The following is a 27,423-nucleotide window of genomic DNA, read 5'->3' on the forward strand; positions in this document are numbered from 1 at the left end:
CCGGCCCGGGGCGGGCAGCGCCGCTCGCTCCCTCCCTCCGTCCCTCCCTCCTCTCCCGTGACCTCAGTTCCCGGCGGAGCGCGGCCCCAGCGCGGCTCGGCTCCGCTGTGCTCCTGCGGGGCCCGCTCGCCCCCGCGCCCGGCCATGGCGCGCTGAGCGCCGCGGAGCCGCCAGCCCGGGGCCGGCCGGGGCAGCCGGCAGGACGGAGCCGGCAGGACGGAGCGGGCCCGGCGGGCGGGACGGCGCTCGGCCTGCGCCGGGCGGGCGCGGCGGGCGGCGGCGGCGGCGGCGGGCGGAGGCGCCATGGAGCCGGCGGAGGTGAAGGACCGCATCCTGGAGAACATCTCCCTCTCCGTCAAGAAGGTGGGAGCGGGAGCACGGCGGGGGCTGCGGCCATCGACCCGCGGTGCTGAAAGGACTGGGCCTGGGGACACCCCTGGGCTGCGGGGGTTGGGGACAGCCCTGGGGAACCCAATGTCGGGGCTGCGGAACTGGGGACGGCCCTGGGGAACCCCAATGCCGGGGTTGCAGAACTGGGGACAGCCTTGGGAACCCCAGTGCCGGGGTTGCCGAACTGGGGACTGCCCTGGGAACCCCGCTCTGGGCCTGGAGACATCCATGGGGACCCCCCTCAGCTGGTGCTGGGGACAGCTCTGGGACCCCTACTGTCCTGTGGCTGAGGGTGGGGCTGTGGGCCTGGGGGCTCCCCTCTGCCCAGGGCTGCCCATGGTGGCTGTGTCTGATATGCAGGGCTGGGGACACTCCTGGGGACCACACACCACTGCCGTGGGTGTAGGGCTGAAGGAAGGGTCCCTATGGACCTTCTGCCTGAGGGATGGGGCTGGGGGACAATCCTACAGACCCCCATAGCCAAGAAATAATAAATCCCAGGGATACTGATGGACTCTGGGACAGGAGCGTGGGGTCAAGGGCACTCAGCATCCCTTTTGCCAGAGGTGGACACTTTCGGGAGTGTCCTTGTGCTGAGGGTATGAGGTTGGACACAGCTCTTCTGGTGGTGGGGGTGGCACATCTGGGGTGTGGAGTCACCCCACCAAAGGGACACTGCCAGGGCCACCCCAGGACCCTCTGTTTTAGCTGGCTGGGATATACTGGGATTGTCCTGCCCAGGATTCCCCGTTTCAAAGGACAGGATTGGGGGGACTCTTTCCTGGGGCTCTGTTCAGGAGGGATTTGGAATCCAGCCTAAAACCATCTCTGTAGAGGTTCTCCCTCCAGCCAGGCATGTCCTGTGGGGGGCACAGGACCTGGGACATTCTCCCCATGTACACAGGGAATGTGTGGTTCATTCCTGTGCCCTGCTCTGTGCACGCAAAGCAATGCTCTGAACTTGGGTCCTCTCACCTCCTCCTTGCCCCTTGTTTCTGCTTGGGTGGTTCCTTAAAGCCCATCCTGGTGGTGGAAACATCCATGAGCCAGCACAGAGGGGACCAGGATGCTGAAATCTTTGGGAAGGCCAAAGGAGAGAGTTGTAAGGACATGCTGGAAGTTTTGGTTTGGCCCACACATGAGCTTCAACCAGCCTTGAAAAAGAACCTCTGCTCCATTTGAGGAGGCAACAGGAGTTTCATTTGTGTTTGTCCCAAGCTTTGGGTCAAAGGCTGCCTGGACTTGCTGTTGTTTCTCCAGTTGCTGGGTTTCCTCTGCCTTATGGAATAGGAGTTTTCCTGTGCTTTGCAGTGTGTTCTGACACAGATTCATCCATGAAAACTTGTTTTATGAAGACCAGCTTGGGCGAATTCCTGGTACTATTAAGAAGGGGATGGCTGGACACTGCCTCTGGGGTGTAGGATGGATGTGCAAACCTCTCCCAGTTTTTTTCTTCCATGGATGACCCTGACCTCTGGTCTCTTTCCTTTTTATCCTCTGAGAATTAAGGATAATCTTATATCTATCTGGAAATCAGTTCAGCTTGCTCTGAGCTCTGTCACAATGCTCTGGATTGCTTCTGCCTCAGTTTCCCTGTATATATAAGGAATACAACTTCCCACACAGGATTGGTTGGACCTAATTTCTTTGCATTCACAAAATCCTTGGAAGATCACGTTTGGAAATGCTCAAAAACCAACATGTTTATTTTAATTACTGTTGTGATTGAAGAGGACTCTTTAGCTCCAGCTCTGCCAGCACACCTTGGCCTGCCCAATCCCTGCCAACTCCTGTCTTGGTCCAGCAGTGAAACTTTTGGGATTTTCTAATCCTGCCTGTTCATCCAAAACTCAGGGAAGTGTAGGAGCCTGCTTCAGGCTGATGGATTAATTTCTACCATCCCAGTGAAACCAAACTCAGGCCATGGTGAAATTCCACCCTGCTTTTTTACCCCCAGGATGCAATTCTCCTTCCTCAGGGAAATCACTGCGGAGCTGCTGATTTTTCCCAGTGCTTACCTCTCCTACTTCAGCCTGAAATCCCTGATCCTCTTTTTCCCTGTGAGTGGCAAGAGTAAAGTAGCAGGTTAAGGGAGCAAGTGGCTTTGTGCTGGGAAATCCTACTCTGTCATCCTCCTCTTGAGTAACTCCTTGGCACTGGAATTGTGTCATGGGGTTTGGAGGAGTTCTCCAAGCATCCTGCCTCTGATTTCAGGAGCTTCCTCACAGTGTGGGCTGCTCACTCCTTACTTCACCAGTGCTGCAGGTGTGCAGTGGAGGATTTGGATGTGTCTGTGGGGATGGTGGGGGTTTTCTTTTCTCAGCTGCAGACCCAAAGGAGAGGAAGCAATGCTTTATTTTCATGGAGCTGCCCAGGGAAAAGCACCTTGTGCTTCAGATGGGGAAGGAGAGGAGCAGCAGCACAGCCCTGGGAAGGGTTTGACACTCAGGGCTGGGGCTGTAGCTGGCTGTGATTTCAGTTTTTGCTGGATTTTAGGAGTGGGGGATTGGTGCATGTTGGAGCCCTGGCTACTGAAAATTTTAGATTTTCTATGCTGATAGGCACTGATTCCTAAGAGAACACTGCATTTGACTTGAGGTTGTGGAGAAGGCTTCTAAAACTGTATGATAGAACTGGGATTATGGGTGTGTGGATGCTTTACAAATCCACAGCAAAAAAATTGCTTCAATTCCAAGCAAACCCCTCAAACCTCAGTGAACAGGTCCATTTCTGTTATTTTCCTGGAAAGGCTTGAGGGATGGAGCACAGATGGAAAAGCACCAAATGTGCTTGGGGAGGGTAATTCCAGCCTGTGGGGTCTCTGTGTGGTTCCCAGGTACCAGGGGGAAGATCAGTGGCAGCTCTGCTGTGGATTTCAGAGGTGTGAGGTGGAGGTGTGAAGTCAGCCTCCACTGGAAAGTGAGGCAAAACACCCAACTTAGACAAAATAGGCTTCTCTAACCAGAGACATGCCAGGAAATTTCTGCTTTTGGCTTCAGGAGAGGCTGGGAAAGCTCAGCACTGGGGAGCTGGATCCCTGCTTCATTTCCAAGAGAATTGGGAGCATGGGTTTGATTTCCCATCTACAGCTTGTCCTCTGTGTCCTCCCTGGGAGCTGTAGATTAATTCACAGTGTGATGCTTTCTGCACACATGGACAGTGTTGTGGCTGTTTAATTTCCCTTTTCCCACTCAGTTCCCCTTCTGCTAAGAGGGCTGTGCTGCAGCTCAAATTACTGCACAGATTGCTGCCTGACCCTTGTTTTTTGTGAAGATTTAGGGCTTTATTGGGGTAGAAGGCTGTGGGGATGGGCGTGTTATGGCTGCTTGTTTCCTTTTGGGAGATGCTGCTGTGTAGGGTGGCAGTGGGATGAGGGCAGTGTCCTGGTGCTGCCCAGGTGAGCTCCAAACATTCCAGAAATGCCAACAACTTCAAATCCATCCTTGGCCAAGCATCTGCTGCTGGGCAGGAGCTGTCACAGGATCCCTGGTCCATGAAGCTGGTGGTTTGTGTTCTTTTGGGTTTCCCAGAATATTCCCTAGGCTCAGGAGGGGTTTAGTGCTCTCCTACCTGGGATTAGGTGGTGAAAATGCAATCCTTAAGCAGTGTTATTGTGGACAATTCCAGGAGCTGAATGTAAAATCAGAAAAGAGGTTAGAATCCCGAATTTTGGGACTCCTCTCTGCTTTTCAGGCCGTTCTGCTGCCTTTGAAGGACACACATTGCCATGAACTCTGGAGCAGCTGATCCTTGGTGCATGTCAATCAGGTGGAGCAGAGGTTTTTGCTGACGTTGCAGGAGTTGTTGCCAAAAGCTCTGGCTCTGCTCCGTTTCTGCATGACTTTGGGAAGGTTTCCACTGCCCTCACAGCAAGTTAATGCTGAGCCTTTGCTGCCTGTCTGCAGGTTGGATTTTTAGCCCTGTACCTTTGAAATGCCATTGCAGCCTCCTGAGCTGCTGAGCTCTGCCTTGTGACACCTCTGCTTCTCCTGCACAGTGAGGGAGGGTGGGTTTGGGCAGGGCTTGGAGCCTGCTGTGTCCTGAGAGGAGCATCCCTGCTCAAACCACGGAGGGAATCTCTGCCTGTGGATTTATTTAGCCCAGCACAGAGATGTGAAAACAGCCAAACAGTCTCTTGCCTTCTGCTCCATTTTGAGAGGCACCTCTGGCTCAAAGACCACTGGGGTTTTATCCCTGCCAAGGTCTTTCCTTCACTCACATCTGTGGCTGCTGCAGGTTCCACATGAAGAGGGCATTCCTGCATGTTCCTCTGCCATGTGTACCAGGCTTGCCAGCTGCCAAAAGCCCGTGGGTGAGGTAGCAGCAATCTCATGGAGCTCCTGAGTTGTCTGTGACGGTGTCACAGGGGTCTGAGGATGAGGGAGGAGATGAGGATCTGACTCCATGTTTCAGAAGGCTGATTTATTATTTTATGATTTATATTATATTAAAACTATACTAAAAGAATAGAAGAAAGGATTTTATCAGAAGGCTGGCTAAGAATAGAAAAAGAAGGAATGATAACAAAGGTTTGTGGCTTGGACTCTGTCTGAGCCAGCTGACTGTGATTGGCCATTAATTAGAAACAACCACATGAGACCAATCACAGACCCACCTGTTGCATTCCACAGCAGCAGATAATCAATGTTTACATTTTGTTCCTGAGACCTCTCAGCTTCTCAGGAGGAAAAAATCCTAAGGAAAAGATTTTTCAGAAAATATCATAGCTGCAGTTGTCCATGAGGAGAAGACACAGAGGTCACTCAGGTGCTTTCAGCAAGTCCACAGGTGTGTCTTGGTGGGCCTCCATGGGCTTTGTCCCTGTGGTGCTGTGGTTCTGCTCTCATCATAGTTGTGTGTTGCTTGAGTATTTCAAAGTTTATCTCTTTTGAAATTCCTCTTGCCTCATCCCAGTGCTCAGGAAACTTCCCTGCCTGGCCATCCAGGAGCCACTAAAGTAGTCACAGAGTCACATCCACAATTTTAAGGGGATTGGGGTCTGCAGGTACCTAAACTGATGCTTGTCCTCCATAACATCCAAAATCAGCTCTGGAGCTGAGGATGGACCAGCCTGTGATAACATTTTGGGAACTAAAACATCCCATTTGTTCTCCTCTCTCTGGCACAAAGCGTTTTGCTGGGGGAGCAGCTGGCTTGGGAGGGTGAATTTGGCCGTGGTTTTCCCAAGGAGCTAAAGGAAAGCCTCCAAGCCTCTCTGCTTCTGATTGCACAATTTTGGTGGCTGTTGAGTGATTTCAGCTTTCCCCATTTCTGGTGAGCTGCTCCAAGAGGTGTAACTGAATTTAGCAGGGGCTGGAGGCCATGGGTGGTGGGGAGGGGCTCAGAGCAGCAGCTCTCTGAGGGAGCAGCACTTTGCTTGCTTCTGGTGTGTTTGCCACTGGACTTGGGTTTTTTTCCCCATAAAATCTATTTTTTTCTGTTATGCTGAGTATGTGACCTCTCCACCTGCCTTTGGTTAGCTCAGGGACCTTGTCTGCTAGCCTGCGCTATGTGCAGAGCACAGATGCTCTAAATCCGGATAACTCTCTGTCTGGTCACCGTGTCCAGCCTGCTGCAAGCTTTGCTGCTTAGAAATAGTGAAGGAAGCCAAAGAGCCTTGGACTGTATGAGAATGGTGTTCCCAGTGTCCGATTATACGGCTGTTTGGATGGCCTGGAAAGCCCGGGTGGCCTTGGCAGCCGTTCAAGATGCGAAGAGCTTTGTTCTTTTCTCGTCTGTGTCATTAATTGTAAAAGATTCCTCGCCCGAAGAGCTTGGGTCAGCAGCAGTGGTTGCCTCCAGGACGTACAGTCTTATCTTGGAAAATTATTTACATGTTCCAAACCATTTCCACCATGTCAGTGCACTTTTGTGTGAAGTTTAAAAGCCCCTTCACACATGAGCAGACCGCATCTCCTTTTTAGTACTCTCTGCACCAACAATCTCCCATAGTGAACTATCTGGTGTCGTCCTTTTCTAGCAGCACTTTCTGGACTAGCTCTCTCTGAATGATGCTGGGTGTGAGTCTATTGACATCTGGCAATAAAAAACACCAAACTCCAGCTCACCCAGGCGCTAATGGGTTGCTACACAAAGTTGGGGAAAGCCAAGTGGGAGCGGCTGAGGCCAGTGCTGGTTTGTAGGGAGTGTTGAGTCAGACCTCCAAACTGTGCTGCTAGAAGGTGGAGTTTTAGGGCTTTGTGTTGTACCAGTGCATGGCATTCAGCCTGCTTTTATGGATGGTATGGAAAACCAGGAGTTTTCCAGGCCCAGGAGTTCAGCCTCCTCTTTATGCATTTGCCATTGCATGTCTGTACCCCCTGAGCAGGTGTGAAAGTGAGTTCTGAGCTGTCTGTCCTGGCCTTTCCCCTGTGTCCTCCCTTGTCACTGAGCTGTCATTGCTTGGGACAAGGCCAGTTCCCATTTCCTGTGCTCCCTGGAGCTCCAGGATTGCTCCTGAGGGTGTTCAGCTCTTCCAGGTGGGAAAAACCCCTCAGAGCATGTGCTGTGGGTGGAATGAGGGTTTTGAAGCACCTTTCCAGTCCCAGTTAAGGAGCTGAGGAATGCAAAGGGTGTTTGTTGTTCTTCCACCCTGTTTGTCCTGCCAGGGAAATACCAGGCAGAACAAGTGAAATGGAATTGATGTTGGAAAGCTGCAGTGAAACATCTGCAGGGCAGATTTACAGAGGGGAGATGTGGACTCACTTGGGTTGAGGCCAGCCCTGAACAGGTCAGGAGAGTATTTCAATATTCCAGTGAGGTTTTAGAATTACTGAAGGGATTTCACAACCACCACAAGAATGATTCGATTTGGGAATGGGCTTTCCAGAACACCTCCCTGATGGTTGCAAGGGAAGCCAACAAATACAGGAGCTCTGCAGATCAGCCTGGAAATCTCCACACTCATTGAGAAGCACTGCAGTAACAGGTTATAAAATTGTGCAAGGAAGAGCCTCTCTCACGCGTGCCAGCGTTGGGGTGGGGTGTGTCGCTGCTAGAAAAATGAATTTGTGCTTGATAAACAGCAATTAAATCCTCCTCCTCCTCCTCAGTGCTGTGTTTCCCAGTGGCAGCCAGGTCTCTGTTGCTGTTGGACAAACTCCCTTGTGCTCCAGCTCTCCCAGGTGTGTTCAGCCATGGCTGGGCTGTTGTTGCCCTCTCCCTGAGCAGGTTCTGTGCTCAGACCTGGCCAGGCTGCACAGTGCTCCCTGTGGCTGCATGGCTGGGATGCTTTCTGCATGCCAGCAGGGCTTCTTTTGGCCACAGGAATGTCCATAAATAGCCCTGGGTCAGGGCTCCAGGCGTTGCTGTGCCCCTCAGGATCATGAGTCCTCCATCTGAGGCAGCCATCAGCCCTTCCTTATGGATTTGGGGTGCAGAGGAGATGAGGGGAAGAGCATCTCTGCAGAAATGCAGGAATGGTGTGTGTTTTTAACCCAATTATTTGCCTCCTTCCTGATCCCCCTGGCTCCAGCCCAGCTGTGTCAGGGAGCTGCTTTGTGGGTGCCTCATGGAGTTGGTCACCACCTCCCAGACAGGTCTGACTGCAGGAGGAGAGGCTGGTTCAATTATCCATGTGTGTTTTATAACAGGAGACTCCATATAAACACTCTGCAAAATGCCATTTTTGGGGCAGTGCCACATCACCCATCATGGCTGCTGGGTGCTGGTGGTCGTAATTCCTACAAATTTTCATCTAGGCATTGAATCTTTGACAAACAGCACAGCTGGACTCTGTTCCCCAGCTGGAAAAGCTGTTTCATCCTGACTTTTCTCCATGTGTCTTCGCCCTTCTTCCCAAGCCAGAAACACCTCCCCATCAGCTTTGGCAAGTCCTTCCCCACCCTGGCTGGAGGGTGACTCCACCCAGGAGATCCCAAGGCTTGCTGTGTCTTGTTTCCTCCCTGGCCAGGGTGGCTGGGCAGGGACTCACCTGCCTGGTCTCTGCTGGGAATTGTGCTCCAGTGAGCCGTGCCTGCCTTTGGCCATGGTTATTTTGGAGGGATGCTGGGAGTGGCACCATCCCTGTGTGCACTGGCTGCAGGAAGGAGCATGACAAAGTTCTGAGTTATTTTGGGAGAAAGGAGGAAAGAAAAAAGAGGAATTACTTCTATTTCCTCATCTCTTGTGCTGCCCAGGCTTGGAGTGTGTCTGTCACGAGGAATTCCTCCGGTCAGAGGCACAGACAGGCTCCAAGTTCCCTCCAAACTGACCTCCCCAAGCTGTGTCTCATTTTTTTCAGTGGTGAGCTAACGAAATGCCTGATTTATTCTTGTTCTCCCAGCTGTCCCCCACAGCTGCATTTCCCCAACCAGCACAGAGCCTGCAGAAACACCCAGAACCTCCTCCAAGGGTGCCCCAGCTCCCTGCAGAGCCCACAGCCTGGTTGGGACAAGTCAGGAATATCTGCCTTCAAGTGCTGGCTCATGTCCTGTGAGATCTTTGCCTCTGCCTCAGTTTTCCCCAAAATGGGATATTTTAGTGAGTTCCAGCTCTTGGACATCATCCCCATGACTCCATTTATCCATCACCTGAGGGATATGGCTCTAAATTATAGGTTTGTTTCTTCCTCTGATGTCCTTGCTGCTGCTTCAAACACTGGCTGCAGGTACCTCCTGAATTTTTTGTTCAATAGTGGTATTTTAGGGCATTTTCTTCAATAGTGGTATTTTAGGGCATTTTCCTCTCTGCTTCAGTCTGGGCTGCCTACAAACAGTGGGAATCTTCTGGAAAAGCTTCCTCCCAATGATGGATAGGAGGTGTTGAGCTGAAATGCTCCAGGTCTCACGTGGGTGTTGTGAAAACCCCTGAGGATCTCCAGAACACCCAGAGGTGCCTCTGCAATCCTGGCTGTGCATGTGCTTCCCCAGGGACTCACCTGCTGGGACAGGGACAGGGACAGGCAGAGCAGGGCTGGGCCACCATCAGGGAGCTCTGGCTGCCATTCTCCACGCTCAGCAGTTTTCTCTCATCCACCTTAGGGCTGGCACCAGCTCCATGCAGGAACCTGCCTGGCTCTGCCATCTTACCTGAGAGCTCCAGAGGTGTTGGAACCCAGCTCTGGCTGCCCTGGAGGACTCAGGGGGCTCAGAAACCTTGGTACAGAGTCACAGACACCTGTGCCTTTGATTTTAGCCCATGGAAACAATTCCCAACTTTGTGTGAAGAGTTACAAGCCACAAGAGTTTGAGTAGAATGATAGTGAATTTATCACAGGGTAGAAAAGTAGAATTTTGGGGTTTTTAGAATGAGGGTTCAGAAGGCAAGATGGAGGAATCTGGGCATGTCCTGTCCTCCTTCTTCTTATCCTCCATCTTCTGGGTGATGGTGGCACTTTTGGATTGGTTTAGAGTAGAGACAGACTGTCTAACACAGGTGATAGGTATTGGAAAATTACTGTAAATAAAGTACACGTAGTTCTGAGTATAAAAGGATAACACTGCCCCGAGGGCGGTCAGTGTGCCTCAGCCTGACCTGCTGGACAGATCTTGAAAGAGAATGTTATAGATAAGAAAAAATAAACAGCCTTGAAAAGCAGAACCAACACATCTCGGCTTCTTTTTTGGTCTCAGTGTTGGGAAAAAAGACTTTCAAACACCTTGGGGTCATCTCAACACAAGAGACCCCATCACAGAGGGATGCAAGGTCTTTGGGCCAGGAAGGTGTTGGAGATCATATGTTCACACTCCTCAGAGTGTTCCCAGGGGCCCTGAGCTGTTCTCTGAGCCCTGGGTAACTGCACATCAGGACTGGATGATTTTTCCAAAAGGAGCTTCTCTAGTGATAATTCTGGAGCAAAAACATGTTTTAGGGGACGGGTCAGATTTGACAAGCACAGTAATGTCAAGTTTTTTGAGTTTTACACATCTGTCATCTAGTGAGGTTTGGCAAAGACATGTCAGGTCACTAAAATAACACAGATATCGTCTCTAATATTGTTGTGGCTCAGCTGACAGCCAGCAAACAGCCATGGCCTGTCCAGCTGAGATTACATCCCAGGAGAGTAATCTCCCTGCCTGGATGCCAAGGGTGTGTGAGACAGGACCTAAATAGATCCCTAAGCTCTGGGGGCAGGAGGAGGCCTGGGGGTCAGCTGGGAAGGGATAGAGGATTTGGGTGCAAGGGGATTTCTAGGATTTCTAGCAAAAGCCAGGAGAGGCCTGATCCATGTCAGACCCAGAAACAGAGCAGAGCTGGGGTTTATTTCTGCTCTGAACCAGCAGACCCTGCTGCAGTGTTGGCTGGGAGGGAAGGGGCTGCTCACCATTGGGGAGCTTGGTTGTGCAGCCACCACAGCACTGCTGGGCTGGGAGATGTGGGGACCCTGGGCAAGGTTCTCCCTGCAGTTCCTGCCTTTAGGGTCTTCTCAAAACCATCAGCTACACCCCATAAATAAAACCTGTAACAGGCTTTAGCAAGCTGAGAGATCACAAATGAGTGATGTGAGTGTTTAGCACCTCCACCTGCTCCTCGTGGGCTGGAGAAGAGCATTCCAGGCATCCCATCCCTTCTTTTTTGCAGCTGCAGAGCTACTTTGCTGCCTGTGAAGATGAGACACCGGCCATCAGAAACCACGACAAGGTCCTGCAGAGGCTCTGTGAGCACCTGGACCACGCTCTGCTCTACGGGTGAGCCTGGAGCCACCTCTGGGGTGCTGCCCTGGATCTCTGGGGTGCTGCTTTCCCATGGAAAAAGCCTGGTGTGGTATTTTTAGGGTCCCCTGTTGTGGGGAGGAAAGATGAATCTGACTCCATATTCTTAAAAGGCTAATTTATTATTCTATTCTATTCTATATTTTATATTGTGTGTTATATATTATCTATATATTATATTCTATTGTATATTATAATATCTATTATATTTATTATATATGTAATATGTGTATGATATAGATTAATATATTTTATATAAATATTATATATAATTATATATTAATATAATGTATTATATATAATTAATATATGATTATATATAATAATATATTTTATTCTATTATGTTATAATAATACTGTACTAAAACTATACTAAAGAATAGAGAAAGGATACTTACAGAAGGCTTAACAAGATAATTATGAAAAACTTGTGACTCTCCAGAGTCCCAACACAGCCGGACTGTGTTTGGTCATTAAGTTAAAACAATTCACATGAAGCCAATCAAACAAGCACCTGTTGGATAAACAGTCTCCAAATCACATTCCAAAGCAGCAAAACACTGGAGAAGCAGATCAGATAATTATTGTTTTCCTTTTTTTCTGAGGCTTCTCAGCTTCTCAGGAGAAGAATCCTGGGCAAGGGGATTTTTCCAGAAAATATGTCAGTGACAGCTCAGCATGAGGAAAGCATCTAGGCAGGCATTGGGGTGGAGCTTTTGCTTCATTTTCCTCTGGGATTTTTCTTCCTGCAGGCTGCAAGATCTCTCCTCGGGGTACTGGGTGCTGGTGGTTCACTTCACGCGCCGGGAAGCCATCAAACAGATCGAGGTGCTGCAGCACGTGGCCACCAACCTGGGCCGCAGTGAGTGCTCATTCAGTGTCCCCAGCTGTCACTTTGGGGACCCCTGGCGAGGCCCAGGTTGTGCTGAGGAGTTGGGGCTGCTGGTGGGTTGAGGGAGCCATTGGGATCCAGCTCCCAGGCAAAGGAATTGCAGAATCCTTAAAGTTGGAAAGGACCTCTGAGATCGAGTCCTGCCGTTAGCCCAGCACTGCCATGTCCACCACCAAGGTGCCACATCCACACGTAGTTTGAGCATTTCCAGGCATGGTGATTGCACTGCTTCCCTGGGCAGCCTGTGCCAAGGAGGTGGGAGTGCTGCCATGACCGTGTGAGGTCTCTGGAAATAATGTCACTGTGCCTCGGGGCTGGGTGCTGAGGTGTAGCCTGGCTTCTGCTGCCAGGAACCCAAGAGGCCATACCCTCAGGAAGGGCTCCAGACAGATGGGAGTCCTGTGGGGCTATGAGCTCAGGAAGAGTTCCTGGCAGAGGGTAGCACTTGGGAAGGATGGGAATCCTGCAGGGCTGTACCCTTGGGAAGGGTTCCTGGCAGATGGAATCCTGCAGGGCCATGCCCTTGGGAAGGGTTCCTGGCAGATGGGAATCCTTCATATCCATGCCCTTGGGAAGGGTTCCTGGCAGATGGAATCCTGCAGGGCTGTACCCTTGGGAAGGGTTCCTGTAGTTGGGAATCCATGCAGGGCTGTACTTGGGAAGGGTCCCTGGCAGATGGAATCCTGCAGGGCCATACCCTTGGGAAGGGTTCCTGGCAGATGGGAATCCTGCAGGGCTGTACCCTTGGGAAGGGTTCCTGGCAGATGGGAATCCTGCAGGGCTGTACCCTTGGGAAGGGTTCCTGGCAGATGGAATCCTGCAGGGCTGTACCCTTGGGAAGGGTTCCTGGCAGATGGGAGCATCCCCTCTCACCCCACATCTTGCTGTAGCAGTCATGTGTGTGATTCTGCATTTTCCCTGCTCTGAGTTGTCCATAGCAGATGTTTGGGACCATCGAGGCCACTTTTGATGCAAGACCATGCCCAGATCCTCTGTGCCTGCTTATCCAAACACCTGCCTTGTCCTGGTCCTGTGCTGGTGAGAGCAGAGCTGAGCACAGGCTCTACTGTCACCTCTCCCTGCACCAGAATTTGTGTCAAATCTCACCTGGGCTGATTCATGACAATTCTCCCTCTGCCTCTCCCTTCTCCCAGCACTTCTGACAGGGCTCCCATCTTGCTGGAGAGACACAGTTGTGTGGCTCCTTCTTCACCTGTCTCTCACCAATTTTACTCCAAATCCTGAATCTCTCACTGGCGTTCCCCTCCCAATTTCCCTCACAGTTTCTCCCCTCAAATGACACGAATGAATGATCTGAGGGGTTTTAACTAATTCATGACTATTTCTAGGCTTGTGTCACTTCTCAGGTGTTTCCAGATAAATCTCTGCTGCTCTGTTTCCAGGCCGGGCCTGGCTCTACCTTGCCCTCAATGAAAATTCCTTGGAGAGCTACTTGAGGCTGTTCCAGGAGAACCTCAGCCTGCTGCACAAGTACTATGTCAAGTGAGTATCCAGTCCTTCTTTGGGCAATGTTTGACATCCCTCCTGCTCAGAAGCCAACCTGAATTTACCAGTGGGGGACAAGAAGTTGATTAGGGTTTGATTTTTTTTCCTTGTGGGATTTATTTGTTAATTTAAGGGTCCTAGATGTGAACATCCTCTTATTTCTATGAGGCCCTGCAAGCATTTCTCCTAGTTCCTGTTTTTACTCTGCAGTCCCCTTTATATTTTTCCATGATTTCCAAGGAGCTGCTGAGCTCCTGTCTGGGCACCCAGCTTTGCTGGACACCTGGAAATGTGGCTGTAGCTCAGTTTGGGGACAGCACACAGTGGCTGCCACAGAGGCAAGGAGTGGGCTGCCAGCTCCAGAGCTGATCTATGGCAGCTCAGAGACGCCCCCAAAGAAACAGAAGGGCCCTTGTAGCTGCCCCTCCTCTTTCCCTGATCTGTAAAGCTCTTTTGTTCCTCCCTGTGGCAGGAACGCCCTGGTCTGCAGTCACGACCATCTGACCTTGTTCTTAACACTGGTGTCTGGACTGGAGTTCATCCGCTTTGACTTGGACCTGGTGAGTGTTTGATCTGTTCTCCCTGCTCTGGGAGAGTGGGAATGTGGAGCAGGGGAAGGCCAGGGTGGGATAGATCCCTCTGCTTGGTCCAGGGCGGACTTTCAGCTGAAAATGTGATGCTGATGATTTTGGGAAAGACTTCTTTAGGGATCCAGCAATGGGATTTATTCCTGTTGCTCAGTTCTTCACTGCTTGGAGGAGGAACAGGGCAGCTGCAGGGCAGATTGATGGGGATAAAGGAGCTGAGCTCTGCAAGTGTGGTACAAAACCCTGGTGTCCCTCCAGAAAACACAAATCCACTGGATAACCCTTGGTAAAACCACTGGGTTTCCTCTGAGATGGACACTGAGAAGGGACCTTCAAGGGGCAGTCCCACCGTGTTGGTGGGGTGGCATTTCCCCCCAGCTGTGCCACAGACAGTGACTGCAGCCTGACTCTGAGCCCTCCCTGCCCTGCAGGATGCTCCATACCTGGACCTGGCCCCCTACATGCCGGATTACTACAAACCTCAGCACCTGCTGGACTTCGAGGAGCGCCTGCCCAGCTCCGTGCACGGCTCCGACAGCCTCTCCCTCAACTCCTTCAACTCTGTCACCTCCACCAACCTGGAGTGGGACGACAGCGCCATCGCTCCATCCAGCGAGGGTCAGTGGGCTTTGGCCATGTGTTCTTCCCACATCCCCTGCAGATAAGGCAGCAGATTTTAGACTGGAAGAGAGCAAAGCAGGAGAGCCAGCAGCCAGGCTGGGAGGCTCTCCTGTCTTACATCCTTGGGAATGGGTTTAACCCCTAAGAGTTTTAAACAAAGAGATGGGAAATTTAGATTAGGTATTAGGAAGAAATTCTTCCCTGTTAGGGTGGTGAGGCCCTGGCACAGGTACCCAGAGCAGCTGTGGCTGCCCCTGGATCCCTGGAAGTGTCCAAGGCCAGGCTGGGCAGGGCTGGGAGCAGCCTGGGACAGTGGAAGGTGTCCCTGCCCATGGCAGAGGGTGGAATTAGGTCAACTTGAAGGTCCCTTCCAACCCAAACCATTCTGTGCTGATTCTGTGCCTCAGACTGGGAGAGAAGGACATTCCCTGCAGGCACCCCAGGCCACATTCCCATCCTGAGGGTTTTAGCAGGAATTAGAGGACTCTCCCCACAGAGTAAAGGCTGTGCCTGTATCTGGATGTGGCTTCCAGGTCAGCAGGGACACAGGGCTGCAGGGGAGGTTTTTAACTGTTTATTTGGCAGTCCAGAGCCACATGTGCTGGCCCTGGAGGGGAGTAGTTTCCAGAGTCTTCTCTGTGTCTTTAGTCTGGGAGAAAGGCAGCCAGTGGTCTCAGAGGTGTTGGTTTTTCCTCTTGATACATCTTGAGCAGCCTGATAAATTGTCCTACCCACCCCCTCATCCCTTCAGAGAGGCTGGGTGTTGTTCCTGATGAACTTGTGTGCACCATGAGTCTGCTGCAGCCAGAGCAGGGAGCTCCTGTCCTGCACCCACCACGTTCACATCAAGCAGCAGCTCTGCTGATGCTGTTCCTGATCCAAAATGCATCGGCCCTGTCCTGGTTTTTATGTCAGTTTGAGCAAAAGGGATTGTGGAATAGAGTTGGGTTGGAATGAGCTGTTAGATGGATGCAGAGAATTTGGGCCTGAGCCCACACCCAGGTGGATTTCCTCAAGACAAGGGTCACCAAGTGCCTTTTATGAGCAAGACAGAACCTGCAGGTATTAAAGATGCTGAGAAGGAACAGCCTGGGATGGGCATTGGAGTTGTTTTAACAAAGGACTTGAAGCACAGCACTGGTTTGGGCTCACCACATGTGCACTCAGGGAAGGGTTTGATTTTAGGGACTTGCTCCTGCCAGATCTCCAGCATCCCAGGGAAGGTGGAGACAGCATGAGGAGCCTGGAAATAAAAATCCCAGAGGAAGGTTCTCTGTCCCCAGAGGTTTGGCATAAGCAGCTGTTGTGCTGCACCCCTGGGTTTGCATTCCTGCTCCTCCCTCAGCAGAGCATGGCTTGTGCCAGGCATCTCCTGCCTGTCCCTGCCACTGGATGTCCCCACCCTTCTGGTTCATGGCTGATTAAAGCTCAAGAGAAGAGGGGTTTGGAGTAGAGATCCAGGAGATTTTGGAGATGGATTTTGGGTTTGGCATCATCTCAGCCTATTCCATGTGTCCAGGCAGTGGCTGTGCTCTGTGGCTCAGTCTCCCCATGCACAGAGGGGTTTGGTGCTGATGTAGGAATGCTGGACCAAAACCCAGGAGGGCAGGAATTGCTGCTGCTCCTCTGGTGTGGAGGAATTGAACTTTTCCCTGTAACCATTACCCTGCTCATCATTTCAACAGGAGCATGTCTCTACCCTGAGAGTGTAGGTGGAACTGGGGATTGTAGGATCAGAGGACAAGTTTTCCCCTTTAATCAGATCCCTGGCTTTGCAAACATTCATGAGTCAAACATCACAGTATCTATGGGAGGTAAGTGTGAAGTGGGGAAACTGAGGCACAGAGAGATTCAATTGCTTCCCAGAGAGGATCAGGCCCTAGGTGACACTGTTTATCTGGTTTAGCTTCCCAGCAGCTTGAATAATGGGGCCTTCACCCTTCCCTGGTCCCTTTGTAGCTCCCATATCATGGGTGTTCCAGAAGGAACACTAGTGCAGCAGCTGGTTTCCATTCACATCCACATTCCCTATTTTCTCATGTGTTTCAGATACCAGTGAGCAATTGTTTTGTTTCTCTCCATTCCCATCTCCCTCCCCAAATCCCCTTCACACTCTCCCCACTTCCCTCCCCACTACCTGTATTTCTAATCCTGAGTTTTATCCCTCATTCTTGTAGATTATGATTTTGGAGATGTCTTTCCAGCAATGCAGACCATGCCCAGCAGAGACTGGGAAGGTGGGACACGCTCATCTCTTACAGCATTTTTGTTTTCTGTCTGCATTGCTGCCCCCTGAGCTTGCTGCATGTTCCCATGTTTGTTTCTTTAACCAACTGCCCTGTCCTGATGGAATTCTGTCCAGGCCCAAAATGTGGGATGTGCCAGCTGCCCTCATGCCATGGATTTCCTCTCTGGGGTAAAGCACACAGCATGCTGACTGAAAAATTGATCCACCATCATTGGTTTCCTGAAAGCCCTGGAAAACAGCTGAACTAATTCTGCTGCCTTTAATTTTGGGTATTTTGCAGGGATTAATTTGGGAGGTTTTGTTTTCCCTGGATCATCCTGTCCTGTGTCAAAACTTCTCCCATGAAACCACAATATCCAGCATGTGGGTCAGTTTGGGGTCACTACATTTATTACTTTTATTAATTTTACCACTTTTTAAACCCACTTACCAGCTACCTCTGGCCTTTATGGCCAAGAGCACTTACCCAGCTTAAAGGAATTTATTCTTCTTCCACATGCAGCCCCTGTGCAGGTCCTGCATTGGAGCAGCATCCTCTCTGCTTCACCCCCAGAGGAAACACTCCACACTCCATCCTCTGCAGTCAAAGCTGGATGGAGTTGATGGGACCACCTGGATATTTGGGGACTGTTTGGGAAATCTGCCTGAATTCCATGTGGATTGCTCTCGGGCTCTAACACGCTCCCTCTTACCTTCTTTCTTGCCCCACACGCAGGGATGTCACAGAGGTGGTTTATTCTGTCCCTGGAGGGTGCAAACCAGATTTCCAAACCCAGGGTGCAGCCAACAGCTCCAGTGGGGGTGTTGGGTGGAGGCTGAAGCCCAGGGATGCTGGGGAAAGGCAGATCCCTCTGGATTTGAGGATATAAAACCCAATTGACTTCCCTGGTAGAGCTCACACTGACTCTCCCTGCTCCAGGGCAGCTTTTTCAGTGAGAACAAAGTGGAGTTTTGGAATCGTCCAGCACAAACTGCCTGGATTAGAGTTTTACAAGAGGTTTCATTTTCCTCCTCAAATCCTACACCCAAATCAGTCTGCCAGGGCTGTGGTTCTCTTCCCAAGGGGTCTCTTTAGCTGGCTGTGGAAAGGAATCAGAATCATGGAATGGTTTGGGTTGGAAGGGACCTTAAAGATCATCTCATTCCAATCCCTTGTCATGGGCAGGGACACCTTCCACTGGGCCAGGAATGGTGCTGGAGAAGGGAAGGGCATGGATAACTTTCTTTTAACCATGATTTTGGATGGATAATAGATAACAATAGTCCAAGCATGACTCCTGCAGCCCTTCTCCTCTGCTCTTTTTCCCTCTGAGACTAACAGGGGCCCAGCTGTTTGTGCTCTGCCCTGTCTGTGCTGCCTGCTGAATGCTGTGTCCCCTCTCCAGCACACTCCAGCCCCCACGTGTGTCTCATGTGAGCAGAGGAGAGCAGCCAGCTCTGTCAGGGTTGCTGCTCCACGGGCTGGCTCTGTGTCTGCCCTTCCAGCTGAGCAGGCACCTTCCCACGGCTGTGGTGGTGTTTGCAGGTGTCCCAGGACCAGGGAAGAGATGAGGCTCTGACTCCATGTTTCAGGAGGCTTGATTTATTATTTTATGATATATATATTATATTAAAACAATACTGAAAGAATAGAAGAAAGAATTTCATCAGAAGGCTAGCTAAGAATAGAGAAAAAAAGAATGATAACAGAAAGTCTGAGACTGACTGTGATTGGCCATTAATTAGAAACAACCACATGAGACCAATCCCAGATGCACCTGTTGCATTCCACAGCAGCAGATAACCAATGTTTACATTTTGTTCCTGAGCCCTCTCAGCTTCTCAGGAAAAAAAATCCTAAGGGAAGGATTTTTCATAAGACATGTCTGTGAGACACGGCCACGGCAGGGGAGAAGCAGCAGCCTCATGGCTCGCTGTCACCTTGCCCAGGAGCAATGGCCCCTCAGCACCTCCCTCAGACTCCACCTCTGCTCTGTATCTGCCTGCTGGCTCCTGGGTGACTGAGCTGCTGTGTCAGGCATTCTCTGAACTGCAGAGGGGCTGCAGGGTCTCACGCTGGCCTCGCTGTCCATCCTCACCAGGAGCTGCTGGCACTGCCAATGGCACGGTGCCCACACCGAGCCCCCAGCGCGTGGCTTGGCTCAGTCTGGCTGTGCCCAGGAGCCCGAGCCGGGGCTGATGCTCTCTCCCACCCTGTCCTGCAGACGGGGACCTGACGGACACGCTGAGCTGCCCGCGCTCGGAGCCCAACGGCGGCAGGGCCGCGGCCAGGAGCCCCACGCAGCAGCGCCACAACCCCTTCAACCAGGACAGGGCTGAGGCAGCGTCCTCTGCTGACACCACACCCGTGCACAGGGCAGAGGCCACCCCCGAGGGAACGGACCAGTCTGAGAGCTGCACCGAGCTGGAGGTCATCAGGTAAGGACACAGCTGCTGGCCTCAGAGTGGCAGATGCTGGGGATGTGTCACCTTTTCTGTCCCAGCAAGGACAATCTCTGTACTGCAGCCTTTATTCAGCCCTGTGGGTCCCTTGGATTGATTCCACATCTGTCACTCTGGTTTTTTAAGATTTTCTAAGCCTTCTGATGTGGACATTCTTGTAGCGAACTTTCTCACACACTTTCTGTAAATAACTCATTGTTTTGCATTCCTTTATGGAAGAGGAGAAAGTTGATAAGGGTTAGTCTGTCTGTCCAGTGTCATTGGAGAGGTGGCACTGTCACTCTTAAAAAACTATAAATGTTAGAGTCAGAAAATAAACTTCCCCTTTTTCTTCACCTTGAGAACAGCAGCATGAGCTTATGTTCTTTTGTGTCCTATAGTGACACACATCAGCTCCTTCCCCTGCCAGTGTGTGTCAGAGGGCTCAGAGTAATCCATGAGCAGTTATTTGGAGCTCTCTCCAGCTGGTGGCAGCTTTGCAGCAGCTCTGGGCTTGGATCTTGTCCCCATCCTGTTCCTCCTCCTGTTTGTCAGTGAGCTGTGGCCAGACCTGTCGTGGGAGATGCCTCTGCAGAGCTCCTGGCTGGGGTTTGGGTGTTTGACTCCTGCAGGGGAGATCCCCAAGGGATCCCTCAGAGCCCTCAATCCAGACAAAGAGCTCCAGGCTCTGTCTGCTCACACCCAGTGACGGGGACTCCCCAAACCCGCCCAGCAGGGCTGTGCTGGAGCACACAGCTGGGTTTTACACAGCATCCCACATGGCAGACACAGGGAAGGGGAGCACTGGGCTCTGTTCCCAAACAGGGGTGACCTGGCAGCAGTTTGGGTGCTGTGGGTGCCAGAACAGTTCCACAGCACATCCTGGTGTGCTCCAACCTGCATCTCCCTCTCCTGGCAGGTGGGGACACGGCATTGGCACCTCCAGAAACCTCCTCCCTTCCCAGCTTCTTGATCTCAACCAGGGATTTCTCCCACGTCATTTCAGCACCACAACCATTTGTGATCCCTTTACAGCTGAAAGAAAGCCCAAGGTGCTGTGTCAGCAGTGGCACCTCTTTTTGGGATAGGTAGGAGAAAGTGCCCATAGTTTGTCTCATGAAAACTGGCACAGAGATGGGGGCTCTACATGGCTGCACACTGAGCAATGTTCCTGATTAGAAGGATTTCTCTGCAACAGGGAAAATTGCAAAGGAACGTTGTTGGAGCCCCGTGCCTATTGCAGAGTCTAAGCAGGCACAGTGGGTGACGTTCTTCTCTCCCACAGGTTAGCCAAGAAGAAGAAGACGGGCAAGAAGAAGAAGGTGAAGCCTGAGGAGGCAGCGAACAGCGCGGCGCCCGCAGCGCCCGAGGCCAGCGGGGACAGCGGCGTCAACGGGCTCAGCGACAGGGAGGAGCCACCGAGGGACGGGGAGGGGGACCGGGAGGAGGCGCCGAGGGACACGGACAGGGACAGGGACAGGGAGGAGGCGCCGAGGGACGGGGGCTGCGCTGCCCCGGGGGAGGGCGGGGAGCGCGCTGCCCTCGGCCCGCTGGCCCTGCGCATCCCCGAGATGAAGGACACGTCCATGGAGAGCGTGGGGCAGCCCCTGAGCAAGGTCATGGACAGGCTCAACGGGCAGCTGGACCTCGGGGGCTGGAACGCCGCCCTGGAGCCCCCCGGGCAGCCCTTTCGGACCGGCACGCCAGGGGAGACCCCGGATGGATCGTCCTCTGGCGACTTTAGCGAGGGGATTTCAGCCCCCATGGACTTCTACCGATTTACCGTCGAGAGTCCAAACGCTGCTGCACCAGGTGGTGGCCACCATGACCCTCCAGGGCCTGGCCAACCGCCACATGTTTCTGGTAGCCCTGAGGCTCCTGAAGAAGAAGAAAGCGGAGAGGGAGAAGCAGTTGGGGCAGTAGAGGAGTCTGGAAGGGCGAGTGATGAACCTCGAACTAGCCAGACAGAAAGCACCAACGCACAGACTCTCTGTGAGCCCAAGAAGGAGCAGCCCAGCCCTTCCCCGAGCAGCGCTGAGGACTCTGGGGTGGAGGAAGGGCAGGGCAGCCCCTCGGAGCTGACCCATCCCTCCGAGTTCAGGTGAGGATGGGTGTGCTCAGCAGAGAGAGCATCTTCAAAATAATCATTAGCTCAAGTTAACGCCTTTCCCTTTGTCCTCGGTTTGGGGGCAAAGCCCATCCTTCTCCAGGATGAAGAGGAGGCACAAAGGGTCAGGAAGAGAAGGCCTTGGGGAGCTAACAAGTGCCCAAATCATGGATATGTTCCACAAGGAAGGGGATTGCCCTTCGTGGACTCACCCAGCCTCACATCTATGTCCATCCTCTGCTGTCTCTCTCCGCAGGGTGGATAACAACCATCTCCTCCTGCTGATGATCCACGTCTTTCGGGAGAACGAGGAGCAGCTGTTCAGGGTAAGAGGTCTCCATCAATTAAAGATCAGCTCTGTGCCTGCATCAGCCCCAGGCTGAGAGCTCCTTTCTTTCCATGCAGATGATCCGAATGAGCACGGGGCACATGGAAGGGAACCTGCAGCTGATCTACGTCCTGCTGACAGATTGCTACGTGTACCTGATCCGGAAAGGTATCACATCCCCACAGCCTTGGGCTCACTGGCAGGGAGGGAGGCTCCGTCCTGTGATGGTGTTCACAGGGATTTTAGGATGAGGGAAGGGATGAGGATCTGAGTCCGTTTCAGAAGGCTTGATTTATTATTTTATTATATATATTATATTATATTATATTATATTATATTATATTATATTATATTATATTATATTATATTAGCTAAAAGAATAGAAGAAAGGATTTCCTCAGAAGGCTAGCTAAGAATAGAAAAAGAAAGAATGATAACAAAGGCTTGTGTCTCGGACAGAAAGTCCGAGCCAGCTGACTGTGATTGGCCATTAATTAGAAGCAACCAACATGGGCCAATCACAGATGCACCTGTTACATTCCACAGCAGCAGATAATCAATGTTTACATTTTGTTCCTGAGGCCTCTCAGCTTCTCAGGAGGAAAAAATCCTAAGGAAAGGATTTTTCATAAAAGATGTCTGTGACACCATCCCTGGCCTGTCCCCGTGCTCACAGCAGGGAGCTCAGATTGACTGTCCCCCAGGACCCTGGGGCTCATGGGGGGCTCGTGTCCCGTGGCTCTGTGCTGCCTGGGCCATGGCTCGGTTTGCAGCTGCTGCTGCAGAGGGGCTGCAGTGCCCCCCTTGACGTGGCTCCCTGTGTCTGTGCCAGGGGCAGCGGAGAAGCCGTACATGGTGGAGGAGGCCGTGTCCTACAACGAGCTGGATTACATCTCGGTGAGCCTGCCCAGGGCTGAGGGTGGCTTTGTGTCCGTGGGCAGTGAACCTTTGAGACTGGGAGAGCTGGCAGGGATGCCCCTTGCAGTGCCACCTCTGTGGGTGCCCATGTCTTTGGGCAGTAGAGTGATCAGTGAGTCTCTCCCTGGGCCAGAAGCCCAGTCAGGCCAGTCAGCCTGGCTTCCCTAACCATTGCTGTGTGGCACAGGTTGGGCTGGATCAGCAGACAGTGACCCTGGTGTGCACCAACCGGAGGAAGCAGTTCCTGCTGGACACTGCCGACGTGGCTCTCACTGAGTGAGTGGGGAACTGAGCACAGAACTCTGGGATTCTTGGACTTGGGGACAGTGGGAGACTCCAGACAGCCCTTCGTGACAGTCCTGCCACCCATGAGGGGGTTGGGGGCTGGTTTGGTGCCACTGGCTGAACCCAGCTGGCAGCTGGAAATGCCTCAGTCATTTCCACCATAACAATCAAAGTATCTTCCCTGGATCAAGAGTTACTCCATCCCTCAGTCTGAGGTTTGGGACTCTGGGCAATGCAAACCACATGTCACTTGTGTCACTTGGCATGAGTAGGGATGAGCTCCAAGGCTTGTCCCAGGTCTCTGTGTGCACAGGCAGCTCAGGGAGGTGACCATCAAGCCATACTGGGATCTGTGCTGGGATGAGTGACCACCTCTGGGTGTCACCTGTCTCATTTCTGGAGTTTTGCAGCCTCCTATCACCTTTGGTCTCTAGGTTGATTTTGCAGCTCTTTGGTCTGGAAGACCAGAGGCTCACAGTTAAGGGGAGCCCCTTGGGCACCAGAGTGTATGAGGGAGATGAGGGGCTGTTTGCCCCAGCCTTGTCAGAGATCTCTGCCTCCCTCTCAGGTTCTTCCTGGTCTCCTTGAAGTCAGCCATGATCAAAGGGTGCCGGGAGCCCCCTTATCCCAGTATCCTCACGGATGCCACCATGGAGAAGCTGGCACTTGCCAAGTTTGTGGCACAGGAATCCAAGTGTGAGGTGAGTTTGGATGTCACCACCATCACTGCAGGTGATGAAGGCTCACAGGAGACTCCCTTGACTCCTCCTGGTTCTTCCAGGCCTGCAATGTGGTTGTGCGTTTCTACGGCCTCGTTCACTGGGAGGACCCCATGGATGAGGCGCTGGGGCCCTCCAGCAGCAGCTGCTCCTCTGCAGAGCACGCTGTCACCAAGGATGGCATGCTGCACTACAAGGCAGGCACCTCCTACCTGGGCAAGGAGCAGTGGAAGCCCTGCTTCGTGGTGCTCAGGTGGGTTGTGGGGCAGGGCTGGGGTCACACAGGGCTCTTGGGAGGAGGTGCTGGGAGCAGTTTGCTGCCCAAGAGCTGCCTGGGAGGGGGAGAGGACTCATCTTGCCACCTAAAGGGGCCAAGGCACCGGTTTGGTGGCTAAAGCCACAGTTTGTGGGTGCCCAGCAGCAGGAATGTGACCCCACAGGGCTGCAGGGGTGGAGGGCAGGGCAGGGTGGCTGTGGGACCAAGGGCAGGGGACACCAGAGCTGGGCTGACCCCAGTTCCCCCCTCTCTCCTTCCCAAACTGCAGCAATGGGATCTTGTACCAGTACCCCGATCGCACGGACGTCACCCCTCTGCTCTCCATCAACATGGGGTGAGTGGCTGGTAGGACACAGAACCCAGACTCCATGGGGATCTGGGGAGCAGGAGCTCCTTGGGATGTCCAGGAGGGGTTCCAGGCTGGATCATGGCTTGGTCCATGCTGCAGGAATCTCGGCTGCTCCTGCCTGGGGGCAGGTGCCCACTTGTTTTGGCTCTGGTGATGCCACTGGAAATGGGCTCATTTCCTTCCTTGGAAGGGGCCTTGGCCTCTGAAGGGTGATGCACCCCTGCAAGAGCCCTGCTGGGAGACCCACTGTGCTCAACTCCAGCTCTCCTGCAATGTGAAGAGCCTGGAGATGGTCCTTGGAGCAATCCCAGGGGATGTCACGGACGGGCAATGAGTGTTTGTGGGAACAGGGGCGAGGTGCTGCCCAGGGAGGGCAGTCAGAGGCTGTTCTCAGGCTCCTGCTGGCCCATCCATCCCGCTCATGTCCCTCCTCCCCCTCTCTCCCAGCGGCGAGCAGTGCGGGGGATGCCGGCGTTCCAACACCACCGACCGGCCCCACTCCTTCCAGGTGATCCTGACGGACCGGCCCTCCCTGGAGCTGAGCGCCGACAACGAGGAGGACATGGCAGACTGGATGCAGTACTTCTGCCAGGCTGTCTCCAAAGGGGTGAGCTGGGGACAGGCCCCGAGCGTGCCTGCTTTGCCCTGAGCCCCTTTGGCGCTGCTGAAGGGAGCAGGAATGTCTGTCAGGATGGAGCAGGCAGCTTTATCCTGAGCCAGCAGGGTTTCCCCACAGGGCACCCATGGAGATGGGGCTCCTTCATGCCAGGTTTTACCCCCCTTCCCCACCCCACACAGGTGATCCCCCAGGGTGTTGCCCCGACGCCGTGCGTTCCCTGCTGCCTGGTGCTGACAGATGAGAAGGTTTTCACGTGCCACGAGGACTGCCAGACCAGCTTCTTCCGCTCGCTGGGCACCGCGGAGCTCACCGATGTCACCGCCGTCTCCACGGAGGCTGGCAAGGAGTACTGCATCCTGGTGAGGGCAGGGCTCTGGGACCTGCTGCCCGGGGCTGGGTGAGCACCCAGTGCTGACCCCTGGCCTCTCTCTCGGTGTTTAGGAGTTTGCTCAGGACACCAAGGAGTTCCTGCCCCCCTGGGTCCTTTATTTTAGTTGCACTACAGAACTGGAGAGGTTCCTGTCAGCACTGAATGTCGCGTGGAGGAACATCTACCAGGTGAGCATGTGGGGCTCCCTCATTGAGTGAGGGAGAGCAGAGGGATGAATTTGTCCCTAGAGGGTGAACCCACAAAGGGCAGGAGAGCCAGGGAGCTCCTATGGCTCCAAATAATCACAGGATGTGGGATTTGGGGACTGGCAAGACAAGCCATGAGCACGCAGTGCTGGCAAGGGGAGTGGGAGGAATGTGGGTCAGCCCCACTGTCACCATATCCATGACACAGCTGGCCTGCCCATGTGGGTTTGAGGTGGTTTTACAGTGAGAGGGAGAAGTGACTGTTGTCTGTTCCCCTCCTTCCCCCCGTGTTTCAGGTCGATCTCCAGCACAAGGCCATTCTGGATGCTGCTGTGAAGAAGAAGTGTGAGGATGCCCAGAGCCTCATCGACAGCGCCTGGCAGCGCAGCGACAGCCTCTGCCGGGGCCGGGCCGAGCGGGACCCCTGGTGTTAGCCCTGCCCAGGGGAGGACAGCTCACGGGGGCCAGCTTTGGGGATCAGGGCCTGTGTCTGGGCAGCTGGCACCCCAAACCCTCCTGCCATCGCTTGGTCCCCGCCAGGGCCGTGCCTCCAGCGTGGACCCCACCGAGCCAGGGAGAGCCGCGCTCTCCACCGAGCCAGGGACACCCGGCGTGGTTTGGGGAGCAGCCAGACGCTTCACCACCTGCACCTTCCTCCTTGTCCAGCTGCCAGGGGGCAAATAATTTGCCTTTCACAGAGGAGTAATGTCCCAGTAGTAGTGAGGGAGAGGGTGGGAGCAGTGTGGGCTGGGACGAACATCCCCGTTCTGGTGGGGAGCAGGACTGAGGACTTGTTCATTCTCGAACAGGGTCGGGGCGAGGTGGGAACGCTCAGTCGCTACCGTGCATGTTTTGTTGCTCATACAATCACCGCTGCGTTGGGAGGAGGAGCCGGCGCCGCCCCGTCTCCTCCTCCTGGAGAGCTCGCCCGGGGCCTCCGGGCTCCGAACCACTCTCAGCCTGTCCAGGAGATTTGAGGCTAAGGGAGAAGGAACAAGGCCAAATCTTTGGCTTAAACATGGTTTTAGGAAATCTCAGCAGCCGGTTTGTGGTTTTAATGCTGACCCTGTGCACTGGGGGAGAAGAGATGGAGTCCCCATGTTCTTCAGGTGTCCTGAGGGACATTGTCATGTGGCTGCCACCAAACACGTCCCCATCTCCTCAGCTCACTGCATCTGAGGCCAGCGAGGACCCATCGCCACTTGCGCTCCACAACGAGCACTTTGGGGCACAACCCCAGCTTTTAAATAATATTAATAACAATAATAATAACCTGGAGACCTTCTCATGTAATATAAGTTCACGGGGCCTTTTTCTGGGAGGAAACATACGTGACTGAATGTATATGTACATACATTTGCATCCTTTTCCCCCCTCCCCAAATAAATAGACCTTGGTAACTCGGCCTTGGCCCCATGCCACATTCTGCCCCTGGGGCTGCTGCTCCTCCTGCTGTCACTGTGGAGCCTGTGGGACGGCTCTGGGCAGGCAGAAGGGAGGATTTGGATGAAAAGGGGATTTGGATGAAAAGAGGGGAGGACGTGCACCTCGAGCTCCTCAACAGTGTTAACCCTGCAATGGGACACGTTTGTAGCTTCAACTTGGAATTACACATCAGGACACGGAGTCTTCATGCTTTGTCCTTGCTTGTCCCTGGATCCAGGAGCTTTAGTCCAGTCTAAAAGAGAAAGAAACGGCCATAGGGCCAGCTCCCAGCATCACCACTGTCGCCGTAAACCCTCCTTGACTTCTGGCATCGAAACGAAAGTGTTGTGGGTACCGGGACAGCCGCTGGCAGGGGAGGGGTTGTGCACTCACTCTCTGGGATACGGGGGGGTCCTGCCCCTCAGTAACCACGGCGGTGCCTCGGCCATGGGGTACCGGGGGGTCCCTGCGCAGCCCCAAAATCGGAATGCACGGCGGGGGGC

The 27,423-nt window shown here is 53.1% G+C and overlaps 1 protein-coding gene across 2 annotated transcripts; it reads left to right on the top strand.

Moving 5' to 3' along the window:
* The first annotated feature begins 220 nt into the window (after positions 1–220).
* On the top strand, positions 221–26,898 carry PLEKHM2 (pleckstrin homology and RUN domain containing M2). Of its 2 annotated transcripts, XM_064730405.1 has the most exons (20): positions 221–363; positions 10,912–11,018; positions 11,795–11,904; positions 13,338–13,437; positions 13,913–14,000; positions 14,459–14,645; positions 16,826–16,885; positions 19,101–19,314; positions 20,603–21,418; positions 21,681–21,750; positions 21,830–21,920; positions 22,585–22,649; positions 22,858–22,946; positions 23,524–23,656; positions 23,737–23,927; positions 24,220–24,285; positions 24,748–24,907; positions 25,099–25,278; positions 25,361–25,477; positions 25,792–26,898. In XM_064730405.1, the coding sequence occupies exons 1-20, from the start codon at positions 304–306 to the stop codon at positions 25,927–25,929; spliced, it is 3,042 nt and encodes a 1,013-aa protein (XP_064586475.1). In that variant the 5' UTR covers positions 221–303; the 3' UTR covers positions 25,930–26,898. The 2 variants fall into 2 exon arrangements, with proteins under 2 accessions (XP_064586475.1, XP_064586476.1); XM_064730406.1 differs by lacking the exon at positions 16,826–16,885.
* Positions 26,899–27,423: the final 525 nt, after the last annotated feature.

This window comes from Zonotrichia leucophrys, chromosome 21 (assembly GCF_028769735.1).
Source record: "Zonotrichia leucophrys gambelii isolate GWCS_2022_RI chromosome 21, RI_Zleu_2.0, whole genome shotgun sequence".
Taxonomy (NCBI): Eukaryota; Metazoa; Chordata; class Aves; order Passeriformes; family Passerellidae; genus Zonotrichia; species Zonotrichia leucophrys.